This window comes from Pelodiscus sinensis, chromosome 1 (genome assembly GCF_049634645.1).
Source record: "Pelodiscus sinensis isolate JC-2024 chromosome 1, ASM4963464v1, whole genome shotgun sequence".
NCBI classification, from domain to species: domain Eukaryota; kingdom Metazoa; phylum Chordata; order Testudines; family Trionychidae; genus Pelodiscus; species Pelodiscus sinensis.
In genome coordinates this window covers 205,809,874-205,830,709 of record NC_134711.1, presented here as the reverse complement: position 1 = coordinate 205,830,709, position 20,836 = coordinate 205,809,874, and the positions used below count along the sequence as shown (strand labels likewise).

At 39.1% G+C, this 20,836-nt stretch overlaps 1 protein-coding gene across 3 annotated transcripts in view; it reads left to right on the top strand.

Annotated features, from left to right (window-relative positions):
• Nucleotides 1–3,686, top strand: part of PTCHD1 (patched domain containing 1) — a 49,183-nt gene extending 45,497 nt beyond the window's left edge. For all 3 annotated transcript variants that reach the window (XM_075913318.1, XM_075913317.1, XM_075913319.1), the window contains one exon: nt 1,608–3,686. In XM_075913318.1, coding sequence (XP_075769433.1) covers nt 1,608–3,262 — 1,655 coding nt within the window. In that variant the 3' untranslated portion in view covers nt 3,263–3,686. The remainder of the gene's footprint in view (nt 1–1,607) is intronic.
• The last annotated feature ends 17,150 nt before the right edge of the window (nt 3,687–20,836 follow it).

Genomic DNA, 20,836 nt, shown 5'->3' with positions numbered 1-20,836 from the left:
AACACTTAAAGAGTTATTGGGCAAAAGAGAGAGTGTGCTCATGATTCTGCAGATTAGTGCTTAGAGCACATATCTGGGCATGGGACACCCATGCCCCTGTCCCCCTGCTGCAATGAATCCCACCCTTAGTTCCTATATAAAGGCCATGCTTTCATTTAATCTCTGTGCAGCCTTCAAACTGATATCAATGGATATTCCACAGAGCATAGTGAGGAGTATACAGTCCAGAATATATGCCCAGATTCATAATTAGATTAGTATTTAGTCCTCTCCTCTTGATGAGTTTGACATCCATTTACTGTACAGACCAGGGTGGCTCAAGGAATTGGTAAAGGAGTGCAGAACCATTGTCAAGTAGTTCAAAAACAGGACTAGTATCCCAGAAATCCTGAGTCTAAAACACCACAGTCCCCAACAGAGCATCTGGCATTTTACAAACTTCTTTCAAAGCATTATTTTTACAGCTCTTTTCTCCTCTAAATTAAACCTAGTTATAATTCAGAATCATTCCCATTGATAGCTCTTTCCTGATGTTTCTGAACTGAGTCTGTGTTCCCAGTTTAGTACTACTGCAAGCGAGCCGATGTCCACATCACCAAAATCACCATCACAATTGGTACCTTTGTTGGCAGGTCACAATAATGAGATAAAAGATTTAATGGGCATATAGGACAAAAGAACCAGAGACACAGGGAAAGCCATGCATTTGTCCAATCCTATATTTGTTCTGTGGCTTTAGTCCCCAGCTCTTTCATGAACACTATATTTATTTCTAGAGGTAATTAAATAAATTACAACATTTAGGAGACGGTGAAAAATTTAATGGAGCTGCATTTAGTTTTACAAATTGTAAATATACACATTAAGTAAGAAAAATGAAGTATTACCTAGTTTTGTACATATAAGCTCGTTATAATCCATGTTAATTCTGCCTTTCTCCTTTTGTAAAATTTATTCATGCTTTTTTAATTTGCTTTATTTCTACAAGTTCTTTTTTTTTAATCTAGCCAGAGAATGTAGCAAGGGACAAGGGAAGTCTGTGATTTATTCACCAAGCAAAGCTCAACTCAGATACAACATCTTTCCTTCACTTTATTTTTTAACCAGTTTTTCAGCAAGAAGTCCAAATAATGTCCAACCTCTTCTGGCTCCTAAACTTTTATTCTAATTACTAGTCAGATCCCACCACCCGCAAAGATTACAAAATGTTTAATTTCAAAGCATCCTCCATCACAGGCATGCATGAAAAACTAAAGTCAATGGCTGAGACAAACAAATATTGACACCTGGTTATCATCAACCACTGATGTGTGAAAACTCTAAAGAATTCTTGACATTCTGCTTCCACATGTTGATCCTTACCTAAAATATATGATGAAGATACTTAGGTTTGCTAACTGGGTTTTTTTTTGTAATTAAATGTTTCTATAATTTACAAAATCTTAATTTTTTATTTCACAACACCTTCGCTACTTAAATTAATGGCAATGAATAATAACTCCTTTGTGCCTTTTTAGCATGTCCATGTTAAAATTTTTCCATAATGTTTTGCCCTTCCTGACTAAAAAGATTCATTCCTTAAACCCTTGCTCTGTTCTTTATTCTAGGTCATGGGTTATATGGGACTTTTGAAATGTTGTCCTCCTGGAGGAAAACTAGAGAAGACCAACATGTTAAAGAGAGAACTGCAGCTGTGTTTGCAGACTCCATGCTCTCCTTTTCTCTCACCACTGCCATGTACCTGGTCACTTTTGGAATAGGTGCCAGTCCTTTCACTAACATTGAAGCAGCTAGGATTTTCTGCTGCAATTCCTGTATTGCAATTTTCTTCAACTACCTCTACGTACTGTCCTTTTATGGTTCCAGCCTGGTGTTTACTGGCTACATAGAAAACAACTACCAGCATAGTATCTTCTGCAGAAAGGTACCAAAGCCAGAGGTATTGCAAGAGAAGCCTGCGTGGTATAGGTTTCTTCTGACAGCCAAATTCAGCGAGGACACAACGGATTCAGAGGAAACAAATACTTATGAAAGTCATCTTTTGGTGTGTTTCCTCAAACGCTATTACTGTGACTGGATAACAAACACTTACGTCAAGCCTTTTGTAGTTCTCTTTTACCTTGTTTATATTTCCTTTGCCTTAATGGGCTACCTGCAGGTCAATGAAGGGTCAGACCTTAGTAACATCGTAGCAACTGCGACACGAACTATTGAATACACTACTGCCCAGCAAAAGTACTTCAGTAACTACAGCCCAGTCATTGGGTTTTATATCTATGAGTCAATAGAATATTGGAACACAAGTGTCCAAGAAGATGTGCTAGAGTATACCAAGGGGTTTGTGAGGATATCTTGGTTTGAGAGCTATTTAAATTATCTTAGGAAACTCAATATATCAACAGGATTGCCCAAAAAGAATTTTACTGACATGTTGAGGAACTCTTTCCTGAAAGCTCCCCAGTATGCCCATTTTTCAGAGGATATCATCTTTTCCAAGAAATACAACAATGAAGTTGATGTAGTGGCTTCTAGGATGTTCTTGGTGGCTAAGACAATGGAAACCAAGAGAGAAGAACTCTATGATCTCCTTGAAACCTTGAGGAAACTCTCTCTCACATCAAAAGTGAAATTCATTGTTTTCAATCCATCATTCGTGTACATGGATCGTTACGCCTCCTCAGTGGGAGCCCCCTTACAAAACTCCTGCATCAGTGCTTTATTTCTGCTCTTCTTCTCGGCATTCCTGGTGGCAGACTCTCTAATCAATGTCTGGCTCACTCTAACTGTTGCCTCAGTCGAATTTGGAGTCATAGGTTTCATGACCTTGTGGAAAGTGGAACTGGACTGTATTTCTGTGTTGTGCTTAATTTATGGGATTAATTATACAATTGACAACTGTGCTCCACTGTTATCAACCTTTGTCCTGGGCAAAGATTTCACAAGAACTAAATGGGTAAAAAATGCCCTAGAAGTGCATGGGGTAGCGATTTTACAGGGCTACCTCTGCTATATTGTTGGTCTGATTCCTCTTGCAGCTGTGCCTTCAAATCTGACCCGTACACTGTTCAGGTGCTTGTTTTTAATAGCATTAGTCACCTTCTTTCACTGCTTTGCCATTTTACCTGTGATACTGACTTTTGTGCCACCATCCAAGAAAAAAAGGAAAGAGAAGAAGAATCCTGAAAACCGTGAGGAAATAGAGTGTGTTGAAATGGTGGATATGGATAGTACCCGCGTGGTTGACCAAATTACAACAGTCTGACTTTTTTGTTTGTTGTCTTTTCACATTAGGTCTTATTGAGAGAAAAGAGATCATTATAGACTAAACATTGGATTTTTTTATTTTTCTTTTCCTAAACTAAAACCAAGAATAGCCAAAATAGTGGGTGGGGGAAAATGGAAATTGTACATTAATTGGCCTCCATAACAAAAATGTTATTAGTGAAAGAATTTATACCCACATGCAAAGAGTGTGAATTTTGGTCACTTGAGGTAAGATCTAATAAGGGAAGATGGGTTACTAAGCACTGTTCTGCCTTCTCTGTACTGCAGATACAGCTATTATTATTGCTGAGCCCAATCAGACTGAAAGGTCAACTGTCAAGGCAGAAGTAACGTTCAGTGTTCATCCAGAGGTAAAGGCTTTACAAACTTTCTGCACAGCAATAATTCAGCTCAATGAGTCAGCTGTGATAGGTCTTAGCCATCACATTGAACTTTTCTTTTCTCTTTTCCACGAATGAAAACATTTGTGCAAGTTTGTATAACAGAAAGCAAATTGAACTAGAGAAGAAGGCTGTATGCAGCTGTAACCCACACACCTTCTGGGTGTGGCACACTGTCTCATGTAGTGGCACGGAGACCACTTGCAAAGAGACTAATGAGTCTGCTCTACAGCCTTAGCTACTAGTCAGCTGGCTTTTAGCTCATGCAGTAGAGGCTCGTGTAATACGCTCCAGAGGTCCCAGGTTTGATTCTGCCTGCCAGTGCTAAACAGCAACCAGACACTTTTAGAACAAATTTGTGTTACAAATCACTTTCTTTTCTAAAAATACAGTTATTTTAAAATGTAATTCATCTCCAAGAACATTTTTAACATGGTTTTGTAGCTGCTCCTTTTTAAAAAAAAACAAACAAAAAATGTCAGTGACTCTGGGATGCTAGAAAATGTACAATTCTATTTTAAGAATGTCTTGCTACTAGCTAAACAAGAGATCTGCTTTACCAACCATCATTTTGTTAGTACTGTACTAACATATGCCAATGACTCTAACAGCAGATAAAAGATGGTGTACTGAATATTTCAGCACCGAAATCCATGAAACAAGCCTCAAATACCTAATGTCACCAAGGAAAAGTGAATGTTAGGGATCCTTTAATAAGAGTCTCTTTCAGGCCATTCACTAGTAATGGACACTAAGAGGATTAATGGATAGTTTTACATAATGTATAACTTAATCCTTCAATCTTCCTAGAGTAGCTGTAAAGCAATAGCCTTTACAGTGATGGGCTCTTCCAGGAGACAGGAGATCACAATGTGAGTTATATATTACAGTTCAAAGGTGGGACCACGTTAACTGTGTCACATTTAACTGTTTCCCCAGAGAGCCTGTACCAAAGGGGCCTATTGAAAACACTACATTATTTTATTTTACATTTCTGAGTCTTTTTGGAGCATTGTGTTATAAATCGATAATTATGTCAACATCTGTGATGTGGAGTAATGTGGATAAAGAAGCATCCTCACTCCCACCTCATATCCCCTTAAAGAATCACAGGACATTCTTGTGAGGTTTCATAGCAACCAATTAGACCCCCCTTCTGGGAACATAGGCCAATTGACTAGTTTTGTTGGAGAAGTCTTAACTGGTCAATAGAAACCCAATAATACTGAGCTGACTTCTGAGTGAGATGTTCTAGTGGCTATTCTTTGTTAACATCTGCCCAGAAAGTGAAGAAATACTTGAAAGTATTTCAATAACTGGCACAATGTTCACCTAAATCATAGGTTGTGGAACTCAAATTGATGTTTTCAGGGTGTGTGTGGCTTGGACTAACGAGAGTGCTTTGGTTTGAGGAGGCTGCATATGTTACACAATGATTAGTGTATCCGCTGCAACAAATTGGTGATTTGCCTCTCGCTGCGTAGTACAGTACTTCACTTCACTAATTCAAAATGGCTCCCATTAGACTTGTGTGAAAACCTCAGATTCCATTTTGTGAATTTTAATTTTCAAAGAGATATTTCTACAACTTTTTGCTTAGCCAAAAATTCAGACCTTTTACCCTGAAGCAAAGTCTGTTGACTCTATAGGAGCAACTGGAAGCTCTAATGCATGGGTTCCCAAACTGGGGGGCATGCCCCTCAGGGGGAGTTGAAGAAATTCCAGGGGGGGGGGCATGAGGCAACCCAGCCCCCTCTCCCCTCCCCATCAAGTTTTGCTGCCCTGGCCAGTTCCTTTTTTTTTTTTTGCTGAACAAGTTTTGCTGGGGGTGGGGGCGTGAGGGTTTTTCAAAAATCACAAAGGGGGTATGATGCCAAAAAGTTTGGGAACCACTGCTCTAATGCAACTTCATTCTTGGTAGAAAAACTGTCAGATATCCTCAGGCCTGGAGAAAAATAACAGAATGTGGGGGTGGATGGAAAGGTACTTTAAGAAGTCCTAGATAGCCTCTGTAAGCACCTGTTGTTTGCTTTAGTTTTTTGTTTTATTTATGTTTGATATTTTCTTTAGGCTCAAGCCATGGTTTATAGTTTCCAGCCATATGGGGGATGGAGAGAGATTTGTGAGCACAGAAAATCAGCTTTATTTCAGAAAAAAATCAAGAGTTTTCATGTGATTATTTTAAGTGTGATTCCTGTCTGCCAGTTTCACTTTCACTTTGAATTTTTTCCAGAGAACTCTAAGCACACTGATGCTTTCTGTGAAATAAACTTTGGGAGTCCTTTGAAAGGTCCAATTTTTCATATCTGTTTCTGAGCTTGATGTGGGTTAGTCTTTAAATTAGGTCCCCAGAGGCACATTTATTTTAAATTTTATGTGACAGTCATTATTGTCATCCAAATAACACCTAATTACCCTCCATTAGCACTGTTTCAACGGACAGGATACATTAGCTTTTAAACTTCAATAAATAGGTATTTAACTATCAGTAGATTTACTAACACCCACTATTATCAACCTCTTTACATTTAAGTTAAATGGCTAGCTGGGACTCTTTAAGTGCTACTGAGGGAAAAGATGGGTATTCAAGCTTGTAGCTTCATAGGTCTCTTATTAAATCTGAGCAAAGTGGAGCCTTTTGCTATCTCCTTGGAAGAAGGCAAAAAGGAGCTGGAATTCCAGCAGATTTAGGGACAAAAGAGTAGGCAAAGTGGTATTTTCCTCTGAACCCCAGAGAAGCCCCACCATAAAACACCATGCAATTACATTTGGGTGTACGCAAGTGCTGGACTTTGCCTTGCTTTACCAGAGATTGGGAAGAACTACTTTCTGCAGCATCACTGCCCCAAATAGACCCAGAAGAATTTTCACACATACTTTAATCATAACCTTTCCACTTCTGTTCCCCACCTTCAGAAAGAGATTGAGCTAGGCACCATCAGGAAGCCAGCATAATTCCTTGGGATGATCTGGGCCGAAGCCAGGCTATATTCACCAGAAACTATTCAAGTGGTTAAATAATTTAGGCTCATATATCAGCCCAAAGCTATTAACCCTGCAAAAGAGATAACCCTTTTTACCCTTGACAAACAACCATAAAACATCCCCAAGTGTTTGTGTAAAATTCTGCTTAACCTATTTTAGAAGTCCATCTTTGCTTAAGCAAACAATTTGGTCATCAAGGCTCGATCCTTTGCCACAGATTTCAATGTGTTTTTCTGTGCAATACAGAAAATCCCTTTCCCAGACACACACAAAAATTGTCAGTGTCTAACATTGTGGCAGGCAATGATTGACAGTTACATGAGATGTTTTATTAGCCTCAGATAAAACTATTATCTGGATTTTTTATTTTAAACAGGACTAAATATGAATACCATTCCAGTCAGAACATAAATTTACAAACACTACAATTTCTTTTTAATACATTATTGTTCAGAGCACATTTCACATAATGGACAAGCATATAAAAAAAAGAAAAAACTAAAATGCATATAACCGTTGAGTGCAATCTAGTCTTTCTTGCAAGATTATTCCCTATGGTGGCTTAACATACGTTTATTTTCAATTTACAAGTATTTCATTCTTGGAAAACACTGAGAGTGCATCTACAGCTGCACCTGTAGCTCAAAATAAGCTACGCAGTTTAAGCTATGCAAATTGTGTAGCTTATTTTGTGACAATTTTAAAATAGTGTATTTCATAATTTGGTACTGTCTACACGGCACCAAATTTCAAAATAACTTGCTATTCTGAAATGTCCCTTATTCCTCGTGGAATGAGGTTTACAGGGATGTTGGAATAGCAAGCCCGAAATAATGGGCTTGCTCTTAAGACGTGGGGTAGTTATTTCGGGATACCTCTGGTATCCCGAAAAAGCGCTGCAGTGTAGACATAGCCTAACAGAGGAAAAATTGGAACATCTGGAATCATTTCACTTTAAACAGAAATTGGCCATGTCAAAATTTTCTGCCCAAAGCTTCATCAGAGAATTTTCTAGTTAGATTAAATTTAGAGCTGTGAGAGCTGAGGAGAAGGAACAGCTCCTTTTCCAAACACAAACAAGCTCAGCAAGGCTAGCTTTATGAGCCTAAAGGGAAAGTGCATCACTGACGCACCTTGTATTACTATCAAACATTCCAGTATTTGCTTCAGAACTGAGAGCTTTCCTTATCCGGACTGAATTCAGAGAAAATGGCTAAAGAAATAGAAAACTGTTTAGTGACAGTTTTAGTCTGGATTCACTCTCCTTCCTGCCAATTGCCATGTCCTACCCCAGTCACAAATCTGATTCATTCATTTAACACAAAAAAAAACTGGTTAAAGCCATGTCACAATCCAATAGTTTGTGTTAAGAGTGATGTCTCCATCCTTAAACAAGGGAGAAGCAAAGCCCTCTGTTAAGACTGAGTTTTATAGAAGGAAAAACCCGAGTTATTTCTAGCTTTCAGTTGCTAACAAATACATGGTTTCCTGTTTCTTAACATTTGAAAGTAGATAAAAGTAGTATGGGCCAAACCCTTCCACAGTTAACCTTGTATACAGTTCTACGTCATGAGGATGGGGGGGGGGGGGGGGAAGCAGAGGGCCTGGATAGAGGCTCCAGGCTCAACTGTGTACAATGAAAGGGCTCCAGCTATTCTAGTGTGAATAGATTTTGGAGAGCAGGCTGAGGTACAGAAAGCATTAAGACGTGCTCCTTGCATTAGGCTGTGTCCAGACTCAGGGGTTTTTTCGAAAAAAGTAGCCTTTTTTCGAAAAAACTTCACCTGCGTCTAGACTGCAGCCGCATTCTTTCGAAATTAAATCGAAAGAACGCGGCTTTTCTTTCGACGGCGGTAAACCTAATTCCATGAGGAAGAACGCCTTCTTTCGAAAGTGCTCTTTCGAAAGAAGGCGTTCTTGAAAGCAAACAGGCTTTTTAGAAAGAGAGCATCCAGACTCACTGGGTGCTTTCTTTCGAAAAAGCGGCTTGCTTTTTCGAAATTCCACGTGCAGTCTAGACGCTGTCTTTCGAAAGAGGCTTGCAGTCTAGACATAGCCTTAGTAACTGACATAGGAGCCTATCGGTAAGCCCCTACACTCATTTTTTGTGACTTTGAATATTGGAGAGGATTTGTCCCTAAATATTTCCTGTATGGGATTTCTAGAGATTAATATTTATTCTAGTAAATATCAAATGATACTATTATCTCCATACAAGTCTTTTTCCTTTTTTTTATAAATACTTAAATTTGATAATAAATATTTCTAGTGATAAAGTTACCTATCTTTGAATGTTATTCAAATTAGGAACAATAGCTATTAATTTCAATTCCTGTCAGGAAAACTGACTACCCACTATGTCTTTGGTGAAACACACTGATAGCATCAGCAGGAAACTAACAACCCACCATAGTTATATGTATAGTCTCTGGTCCTTCATTCATCCACACACACACACACACACAGATGGCCCTTGTCCAAGTAGGACTCAGCGGTAGCACAGGGGTCAATGCTCCTGACTCTGATTGCAGGACCAGGGCCTTAGGTTTAAATACTGGCAGAGTATTGTGCATCGGAACCCCCCCATGAAATCCATTCACTGCAGGGGAAGTGCCGAGCATAACATTTGCACTCCTCTCCTTACTAGAACCATGGTCGAGGCTGCTTGGTAGGCCTTGCCTATCTGTAGATGCAAAGAGGTGCTCCTGACTGCTACACTGAATCGTCAGGCATGGCCCACATATTTTTGCAGATATGCCCCCTTATCTGGAAGTAGCAGCTAGGCGTGCACACACACATAGCCTTATATAGTTTCATTATGCTTCCTCACTATTGCTACGCAAAGGATGAGCGCACAAGAATGATGTCTTTGCATCATGTTTTGTGTGTCTTTTGGGATGCACCCATTTCTTAGACTTGAATATGTCTTCTATAGTCTGCCTTCTAAAAATTGTCACAACCATTTGTTTGGGGGAAAAAAAATATACAAAATTCTAGATCATTTTGAATTTTTCAGCTCCAAGATGTTCAAAGGTCCTAATCCATGTGGTAAATTAATGTCTTGCAAAATTTCAGGTGATTTTTTTGTTACTAATTTTGTATTGATTTAGGAAAAAACGTGTATAACAGATCTCAATGTACAGCCAATGCCTAAAATAAAATGTCTCTCTCTCTCTCTTTGCTTCCTGTGCTCCCAAACTGCTGCAGAATCCTATTCAGTCCCCCCCAATTAACAAACTGATTTATCTGACCTAATCTTAAAACGGTGCACTACGTTCTCCAGGAGGACCAGGTGGAGAAGAAATCTTCCCACGAGGCTGCAGGGTAACAGCAGAATTACTAAGCAGCTCTGGTGGCCTTAGTGAATCTCTCTCTCTCTCTATCTCTCTCTCTCTCTTTCTCTCATATACACACACACATGCTTACTTTTTCTCCATTATGCTCTTCATGCTCTACCAAATTCATGGCCATGAACATGTCACAGACGGAAATCTGGTCTCTCCCCATGAAAGCTGATTTTTGTGTGCTTCTGTCCTATCTTGTACAGATTTCATGGGGAAGATCATAGTTTCTCACATGGGGAGTCCTGACCCAAAAGCGAGTTGCAGAGGGTCACAATTTAATTTTAGGTTATTCTTACTTTTGTGCTGCTGGTGGAGGTGGCTCTGCCTTTAGAGGTGTGTTCCCAACCAGAGTTGCTTCTCTCTAGCTACCCTGTTCTGAAGGCACTGCCATCACCTGCAGCAACACAGAAGCAAGAGTAGCAGTACCACAACCCTTCCCATAACACTTTGTGACACCCCCTTTTCCCCTCACACACACACAGCTCCTTTTTGGGTGATGACCTCTAAAATCACCCCACTGAAATTTCAGATGTAAATAGCTGAATAATGAAAGTTATGATATTTAAAATCTTATTGCCATGAAACTAACTCAAAGAGACGATGAATTTGGAGGGCCCTACCAATAAGAGGTCGGTCGTCACAGCACATAGCCCAACAGCTGCACTAGGCTATTCACTCTCTTCATTGGGTCCCCATAACTCAGTACAATGGCACAAATACAACTCCACAGCAAGCAGGTCCCTTCATGTTCGTAGGCTTTGCCCTTTAAATGTAAACAATCATATTGGCCCTTTGCTTTAGCCACTGCCAGCAGCAGAATGCCAGCCCATTTCTGAGCAACAAATTATTTAAAATAAACATCTGGGGATAGTTGCAATTTGTCTGAGTGGCTCAAAATGCAGCATTATCTTCATCATCTGAACAATGGTGCCACCGTTATTGCCAAATGGACTGCTCTTCAAATCTTTCCTAACAACATTCCCAGCCCTGAGAGATACTCTCCTCCCTACAATTAATAAAAATGAGGCCATCAGGGCAGATCTCTGCCTATCCACATCTGTCAACTAGAGATGTTAAATATCAGTTAATTGAATAGTTGAGTAACCTCATGAAATTGTATCAGTTAGTCGACTATTCTGATACAGGCTAGTCCCTGTATCAGAGGCAGCCGCATGGGGTGCCAGGTGGGAGCTGGTCCACGAGGGGAGCCAGTTTAAAAACCAGCTCCCCTTGCGGACTGGCTGCCGGTCGCCCTGTGCTGCTGCTTCTGAGAATGAGGCAGCAGTGCGGGATGGCAGCAGTCCTTGTCTAGGGGTGAGTCTGAGCTTCAGGACCCAGTGCGAGTCTGAAACTGAGCTGGGCTGCCTGCCTGCCCAGCTTCCAGTACACTTTAAATACAGAGCTGCAGAGGAGGTAGGTCCCAGACCCGTCGCAAGCCAGGACTGAGCCAAGCTGCTGGCCAGCCTGCTAAAAACTGTACTGGCAGGGAAGGGAGGGAAATGCATGTCATCTATAGCATTAACCTATAAGCTTTTGCGTTTTGGTTAATTGATTAATCGGCTATACTATTACATCCCTACTGTGAACACTTCCTGTGCATGTCTTTCTTCCCTCTCACACACACAAGCCACATTGATACCTGTGGCCTTGTCATTTAACATAGGTGGCCAGATTTCCAGAGAGCTCCCACTTATGTAACTAAATTAAAAGACTAGTAGAGCTGCTCAGTGTCTCATTCTTTTTTCAAATCTGCTCAACCACCTGTATTCACCTTTCTCCTTTTCCCATGCGGAGACTCCAGCCATTACTGTAAAGTCAGAAGCCACTTCCCCTCAGTGCTTTCCCTGCACTGACTCTTAGACCTCGAGGTCCATTTGGACTGACTGTTTCAGAATGGAAGTAAGCAATGACGCTGAATGACAAGTGTGCTTGTGCCAGTTGTTCTGCTGCATCCAGGTGTGACAATCGGTTGAAAAAAAAAAGTCTACTCAAAAGAGCAAGTGAGCCAAACATAAGCTTAAGACACAATGAGAAGCAGCAAGTCTGGGAGCTGCAAAGGGTTTGGCTGCCAGAATTTTGTTCTCAGACACTTTAATGTAAATGGAGATTGTGAATTTGGAAGTCAAATGCCAAATTCAGAGGTAGATTAACTTAGTTGTTGCTGCTGCCCTAGTCCCTTTCAATCATTCTTTATCAAATTATCTTAAAATCTAGATGTTCATGCATTGAGGGCAGAAATTCTGGCTGTAACAAAAAAACATTGATTTTCTGATTGCTAGTCTAATGTAAGAGAGAGTACATTGTCTTTCAGGAACTCAAGGAACAAAATTTTAGTACAGTACTAATGTGTATCTACTGTCAACATAACCAAGAGCTGTATGACTAATTCTCCATGCACGTAACTGACTAATAATACCCTTTTAAAATGTACAGTTATTCCTGAAACACTCATCCCTGCCTATCAGCATACTATTAGGAAGTGGCACACTGAGTCTGATTTTTTTTAAATAAGTGAGATGTGCAATTGTGCACAAGTGACATGCCTACATTTCATGTGAAATTCCTGTTAGGGTATGCAAATCAGATGGTTTTTACTACAACTTACCATAATTAGCCACTTGTGCAATGACCTGATTTACATGAACAATTGCAGTAACTTGCACAAATAAATAAGGCATAAATTGCCTGTGCACAAACATCTCTGTGTACACTCACCAGTTAAGGGTGTGTGCAAACTCATTAGAAAGAGCTGGGTTTATTTTGTTTATAGAAATATAAATACTTGCTGGTGTTAAATAACAAGCTCATGCACAAGTGTTACCTTTGTAGCAAGTGTTTGAGTGTGGAAAATGCAGATGCATACAAAATTTTATGCACACACACACAGATAGGTACCGGTAGAGGTTCAATTTAAAGTTTGCCCCTAACGGAGATATATAGCTAAAGAACTATCTTGCCATTTGTCATATCCTATGTGTATATAACATAGTATAAAAGTATGCAAAAATATTCCATAAATGTTCTCTTTGTCTATATGCACTCCCCTTTGTGTCAGAACTGAGTGGGCACAAATCATCCCAGAAAGCAAATATCAAAGTTGCATCAGTGAGTTTTCATGTAACTAAAATTTTACATTTATATATATAAGGATTTGTGCCACAAGTATTTGAACACTGTCCAACCAGGAAACAGAAGTAATATGATGTGACTTATCTGACCTATCACAACTGAACAATGCAGCTTGAATAACAAATACCAAATATTTATAGAGAACTATTCACAATCAATCCACAGACAGTTACAAATAGTGTGCAAAAAAAACATCAAATGCTTTCATAAAGTGACTACATTTGAAAATATTTCAATTTGTTTTCTGGTACTATAAACAAAAGTGGTTAAATTTGTCAGATAAAATATTTAATAGCAGTATGTCCAACTAATAAATACATACGCACATCATATAATATATACACACACTCAAAGACTGCAGTATGAAATGTTAAATACGTTTCAGCTTATATGCCCAACTCAGCTCAGGCTGACAAGTGTAACAGGAACAGCCAATCCAGAAATGCACTATTGAATGTTAGCTGGCAAAGCTAAATTAGTAGCTGAAAGAAGTAATGAATCAGCAAGAGGGGGAGCAACAGGGAAGCTGTCAAGGAGCTCAGGAAAAGAGAAGCTAGATGCACAGGTGCACAGCCAGAGGAAGAAATAAACAGTGGTTACTATCAGATGACCAGAACAGAAAAGGTGGAGAAGCTGTTGAGTTTGAAAGAGAAAGGATGCATTAATGAGCATAGGGAGATAGCAGTATTGCTTCCAGGAGGTTGTAGGATATGGAGTTGGAACTTTTATTAAGGTTACTTAACATAATTTACACAATAAAAAAAGTCTATAATTCCATCTCTGATTTGTACGGGTAACTACAGAAGATGGTCTAGATTGACTCTCATTCTACATAATATTAAATGTCACTGCTGCCTATATGCATAACATATATAAAATCAAAACAAAAGATGATAAAAGTATAAGTAGATAAAATATGGACCCTCCGAATCTGAACCTAGATCCAGAACTAAATTCTGGAGAACTCAGAACCGAACTCCTCACTGGTATATATAATTTAGACTGAAAAACTATCTGACAATGCTGTGGGTCAAAACTCATTAACCAATTATTTCCTTTCCAAATAGCTGTATTCTAATCATTGAATGAGAAAGATATTTAGAATCATAGCAAAGGGATATGATATATAAAGAATTCTAAATTCTAGAGACACAAATGACTTAACATTTTTAAAACCTACCCTGGCCCTATAAAATATTCAAGTGTCGGGTGGTTTTTTTAAATGTCATCAATCATTCTTCCTGCTCAAAAGTGAGTCCATGTGGTACATTACCTGTCACAGGAAATGGGAAATGTCAGTTCTCTCTGAAGATTCTTGAGTTGGGATCATCTGCAGTTGAATTTCTTCCTCTTTCCTCCCCCCCCCCCCCTTTTGTTTCTTCTCAACATGTTATTTATTTTATCATATTGCAAGCTGCCCCAGCATTGCCTATTCACTCCACTCTATCATTCAATTTACCGTGACTCTCACTGTGACTTTTGAATCTCTCCATCTCTGCTGATGGCTGTCCTTACTGTGAGCATCCCGACTGCAACTACCATGGGAAGTCAGACACTGAACTGCTCTCATGTTTCTGATATGAGTAGCTAACACAGTGGAGCTAGTGGGGTTATTCTGGGGTATTCTTCAAAGCCATATGGCCAGTACACACCTTATTATTGTTTATTACCTGTGTGCATGCATATGTAGTTTCTAGACAAGCCAGACATTAGACTTTATAATGGGGAATTAGCAGAGGAGTGGAATACAAAACAAAGATGTGATGCCTCTTTAGCTATGCGTTAGATGCATGTGAAATACCTCGCGTAGCAATGAGGGAGAGATTACTGCCTTGCAGGCAGTGATGACCAACCCTGAAGAAACTGATTTGTCAGGAAAGGTTAAAGGAACTGGGCTTGTTCTCATTGGGAAAAGAGAAACTTGGAGTTGATGTAATAAGAGATTTTAAAATGGTGAAAAGGAGAGAGAAGGCTTACAGAGTTCATTTGCCCCTCAGATATGTGTTTCAAAGGCCCAGCCCTAGGGCAAGGTGAGCAAGGTAGTTGCCTTGGGCTCCGCGCTTTCAGGGTCCCACGCTGCCCAGCGCTCACCCACCTGGCTGGGAGCTGCCCAGCTGCATGGTGCAGCTAACCACAGCGTATCACCTTGGGCCCTGCAAACTGTTTGTCTGGGTCCGTAAGGTACTAAGTCTAAAGTAGTGTACGGAGTGAAAAGTATATAAAAATGTTTGGAGATAAGTATTTCACAGAAAGGATAACAAATATATGTTTGGAATGGATAGTTAACAGGAAAGGCTAGTGGAATGGAGACAAAAAGTGAAATCAAGAAACATCTAAATTTATTTTAGAGAAGACTGTAGAAAAGCATGATGTAAAAATAGCTAAGCAGAGAAGAACATTCAAATATAGTCACACACCCCTGAACAAATCTTCAGATGGTTTGTTGCTGGGCTGAAAATAAGGTAAGAATTTAAAATTATTGATTTTTACAGCCTGCCTCCACTTTAAACTGAGAAGGGAGTGGGAGCACAGGTGAAAAAGAAAAATATAAAAAGTGACTGGGGATATTCTTTTCAATAAATAACTCTTAGGATATGTCTACACAGCAGCGTTATTTCAGAATAACTCACATTATTCCAAAATAGCATAGTTGTGTAGCTTAATTCAACTTTAGCTCTGCTGTGTAGACCTCCCCTTAGTGATTAGTGAGTAATTAGCTGGAGGTGAAAAGATGAAATTTAATAATATTTAAAACTAAAAGGCTAGAATTCAGTTGGTGTAAATCAGTATATCTGAATTGGAACTATGAAGATTTATGCTTGCTGAAAATTTGGCCTGAAGAGTTAAAATATCAATTCTGCCTTCATTTAGCTGCCAAGGGCTGAGTTTAGAATGATCAGTTTCTCCTCCAAAGGTGATGGCATCTTTAAAAACAAACTGGAACAGTTGGAGCTATAGGAAATGCATCCCCATAATATCTCAGTGGATAGAAGATCATGAGCTGTTCAAGGAGAAACAACCAGAACTCACTTAAAAATGCAAAAAGTCTTTAGTTAACCTTTCATTTATAAAATTGAAAATATAGGGCTAATCTTTTTAAAGGAAACTATTTTAAAAAGAGTTCTTTACAAGCTCACAAGAAAAACTAGCTGCATCTTTTTTGAACTCATGTGATGTTTTATTAAAGCAGTAACAGAGACATTCACACTGGCTGCCTGTGCTGCTCTAGCATTTGATGGCTCTCAACCTTTGGCTTCATACCTTGCAACCCACATTTTGTTCTCACAGTTGCTTTCTGTGAAAAAAAACTTTTATTTGTGTGTGAACACGTATTTTCATGCATGAAATAGTGTATTTGCACTACAAGTGCTAACCCATCCATCACATTTATTGGGTTTGTGGTTTTGGATATGAGGGTGTCAGAGAAAGAAAGAGAATAGGAGTTTGAGAAAAACAATTTTTAAAACAAACAAATGCCTAGTTTTGGAAAGTGACCTCTGAGTCAGGTGCATCGGTTTTAGGTGTCTAACTTCACATACCTACGGTCTGATTTTCAAAGATGTTGAACATACACAAATACAGCTGAAATCGATGGAACCTGGCATTTTCTGTACTTCTGAAAATCAAACTATGGTAAATACTGCTGCTGGCTAGAAAACATTCTTCTCACTGAAAATCTCATCAACCATGAAAAAACATGTTTTGTTTGAAATTTTCAGCAGAACATTTTTCACTTTTCAATATAAAACAGAAATCCAACAATTTTCAGATTACATCCTTTCCATTTTCTGGTCAAAAATTAAAATTTGAGGAAATAAACACATTCTGGAGAAAATTTCATTTGGTCACAAATCCAATTTTCCATGAGGAAACAAAAATGTTAATGAAGAGTTGTCTACCAGTCCTTTTGAGTACCCAAAACTTGAGGCACACAAAATCAGTTGACATTTTCTTTTAAAAAGTGGCCTAAATAAGCACAACTGAGTGATTACTTATCATGAGCCACAATTAAGAGACACTAATGATAGACAGAAGGGGAAGAATCTGTTTGGAAGTTATTTCTGAAATGTTTCAGTCCAAGGTGCAAGGTGCTTGCAGGTTGGCCAAATACCAAGGCAGTTGGGAAATCAGTATCTAGACACAACTGCTTTATGGAACAACCACTAACATGTATATTGTCCTGTGGTTACAAGGATCCCCTCAGGCTGATTTTAAGATGCTTCTAGAAGGAAGGGAAGCCACCAGCCCTAACTCCCTCAACAGGCAAAAACAGGAGAGGGCAAGGAGCACAGCTAGCAGCAGTATCTGTCAAGAAAGAGGAGGCTCTGAGCAACAGCAATTACCTGGTGTGAATGTGACAAGAGAGAACTGAATACAGGCAACAAATAAATATTAGTTATAACTTTCTCTACTCCTCAGTAAGGAAAGAGTTAGTCTACTTTCTGGTCTCTACTTTGCCACTAAATACTCATTCTTTTGCAGAAAGAGACAGAAAATCTTTTCAAAGTCCTAAAATTTCTTAAGACTTGTTTACCTCCTGTCTCTCTCACTGAAGTCTCTCCAACTAACTCTTTCTCTGTCTCTCTCTCATTCAAATCCTCAGTTATTTTCTTAGGTATTGCCACAACTTCTATTTATACATTAGGACATCCAGTCAGCAAACATAAACCATACCACATAATCTAACTGATCATGCATAGAGCTCAAATAGAAAATACCAAAGACTGAATGTTTGAAAGATCACTTGCTGCAGACAACTTGCAGACATTCTAGAGTTCCACATTTGTAGAGAAAATGATTTATTTAACAATTATGAATAACAAACACTTCTGTAGATTTGAGAGTCTGTTTATGGGCAATTTGCTTATAAAAATGGTCCAAATAAAATGAATAAGCTGTTCGCAATAAATAATTTCACAAGCTCTAATTGTCAAGATAAAATATCTCTATTCAGATTGATCTAGAGAAAATGATGGCAAGATATATAGAATACATGAAGAAAAAATAAATCATGCATATGACCCAGTGTACCTCTTTAGAACCTTGGCAGTTGACCTTCCCTGGCTGAGAATAATGAGTTGTTTGGGTAACTAGTACTGTATCAAGTGGCTGATTTTATTACACACACACACAATGTAATCTAACAGAAATAAATAAATATTGGCCATGGGAGGCTTCAGCATTAGCATCCTTTCAAGGAGCATGAAAAAAGAATCAGGTAATTGAACAGTGTAATCAAAGGAATTGATGATATCTCTTCACTTTAAATTTCTTTAGAGTTTTTTTAAACCACTGTCAAGGGGGTGGGGAAAATAAAAAATAAAAACGTTTAAAAGTTCAGCATTTACTTTAATATATTTTTCCTTATAGACAAATTGTACTCAACCTCTTCTTCTTCTGTTCTTATGAAATTCCCAGTCTTCAGCTATTGCGACTCAATAGCTCCCCAACACACATTTGCAATTCTAAGCACTCAGGGGTTCCACTAAAAGGGTGGCTGGATGCAGCTTCAGGACAAATTGTATCCTACAAGTTATAGAATTATGCACCAACAGGTAAAAGGACTCAGTTACAAGTTGAACTATTGTGACACACACTGTGTAATGTCATAAATCAAATGCAATGTTTAGTAAACATAAACCTCTTTGTCATTTTGTATTTATTTATACAGGTTTAAAAAATAAAGCACACATTTAAAAAATATAATTTCTCTACTGCAACTCTGTAATAATATGCAATTTTTCTGAACAGCTAAAATATGGGATGAAGATGAGTTTGAGAAATCTGAAATGACTATTAGACTGCATTGAATTGCAAAGAGAATATTTTAATTCAGCACCCTGTCATAGCCTTTTGAGGGGCTGTTACCACCTATCATTTCAATTAAGAAATTCTGTGATTAGCAAGACTTTAACTAGGTCATCGCATAGAAGACTGCAATGTTCCAAAGAAGTTGTTATGGCCCACTGGGTTTAGAGAGAAATACTAAAGAGTTTATAAAGCTAGAGCCCCCCTTCTGCTACACAGAAAAGGAGTAAAAGGAAAGGAACATGGTATGAAATGTGAAGCCAGTGGACAAAGAGACAAGCCATGACATACTTCCTTCCCTTCCCATAAGCAGGTGAAAATTACTGCAACGACACCAAATGGTGGGAAGTTTGAGGGAATAATGTGGCTTCATGAGAATTACCTTGGGGGATAGCTGCTGTCTGCAGCAGGCTCCTTATAAACTCAGCAGATTTTAAAACTCAGGAAATTTCCACGGGGTTAATGCTATTCTAAGAAGCCAAACTTCCAAATTGAATCTTTTGCACTGTCAGAGGGAGGGGCTAACATACTGCAACAGCCAAGCAGCACAGGTCCTCAAAGCAGGAGGAGGACACGGAGCGGTGCAGAGAGGCAGTATCTCAACAAGTTGCTTCAAGATCCATGGATTTAGAGCATGATATTCTTCCAAAGTCTCAGATTCCATGGAATTTAAAGGTTGTGCCTCTCATTTGTATGAATTTTTTTTTCCATCAGAAAATTCCCCTCTCTCTTCTCCCAGCCCACTACATCTCCTTATGGAATATATCATAGCAAAGGGAGCACATAGGTCAATTCCTACATTTATACTACAGACCTTTCAGAACAAATATAGCTGGGATCTAAGTTCCTTCTAAGCCGTGCTGCTGCCTGTTAAGTGCTATGCAGGCGCTCAGGACTGCAGCAGGGAGAGATGCCTCTCCCCAGCTCTAGACCAGGGGTGCCATTTCAGATTTTGTTGAGAGGGGCAACCTCTTCAGCCATAATAGGGGGGCAGACTGAGGACAGTATTACTGAGCATGCTCAGTATAAGCCGAGCACTAAATGGGGGGAGGGAGCCAACCCCATCCACCCTCCCCTACACACACATCATCTCTACCTAGAAACTACTAAGGTACTGAAATACTTTACTTTTTTAGCAGATAGCTTAGCAGTTAGCTGACAGGAACACTGTATCTAATTCCTATATAAAAGAAAGAAAATTAAATAAATATTATACCCACTCAGCTGTAACACTAACATATTCTGCAATCTTGTGGCAAGTCACTTAAGGGACATAGTTAGCCTTAACATTTTAATGTATATTCTTACTTTGTTACTAACTCTGTGGAGAGAGACAGACCCCATCAGGACTCCTGGGCTCTGTCTCAGCTCTGGAAGGGGAGTAGGGTCTAGTGGGTAACAGCAGGGGTCAGATACATTTCATACATTATGAACATCAGAATGGCTATGCTAAGTCAGACCAATGGTCCCTCTACCTTGTATCCCGTCTTCCAACAGTGGCCAACGCCAGATGCTTCAGAAGGAATAAACAGAAGAAGCAATCATCATAATCCATCACTGGACGCCCATTCCCGGCTGCTGGCAAACAGAGGCTAGGAACACCATCTCTACCCATTCTGGCTAGTAGCCATTGATGGACCTTGAACTTTTGTTCTTATTGGAACCCTGTTATGGTTTGGGCTTTTCCACCATCTCCTGGCAAAGAGTTCCACAAGTTGACTATGAAAAAAAATGTATTTTGTTTGTGTTCAATCTGATGCCTATACATTTAATTGGGTCAGCGTCTTGTGTTATGTTAGTGAAGGAATTAATAACATTTCCTTATTCTATTTTTCTATGCCATTCATGATTTTCTATCCTCAAACATATCCCTACTCCACCCTTTAGTCATTTCTTTTCCAAGCT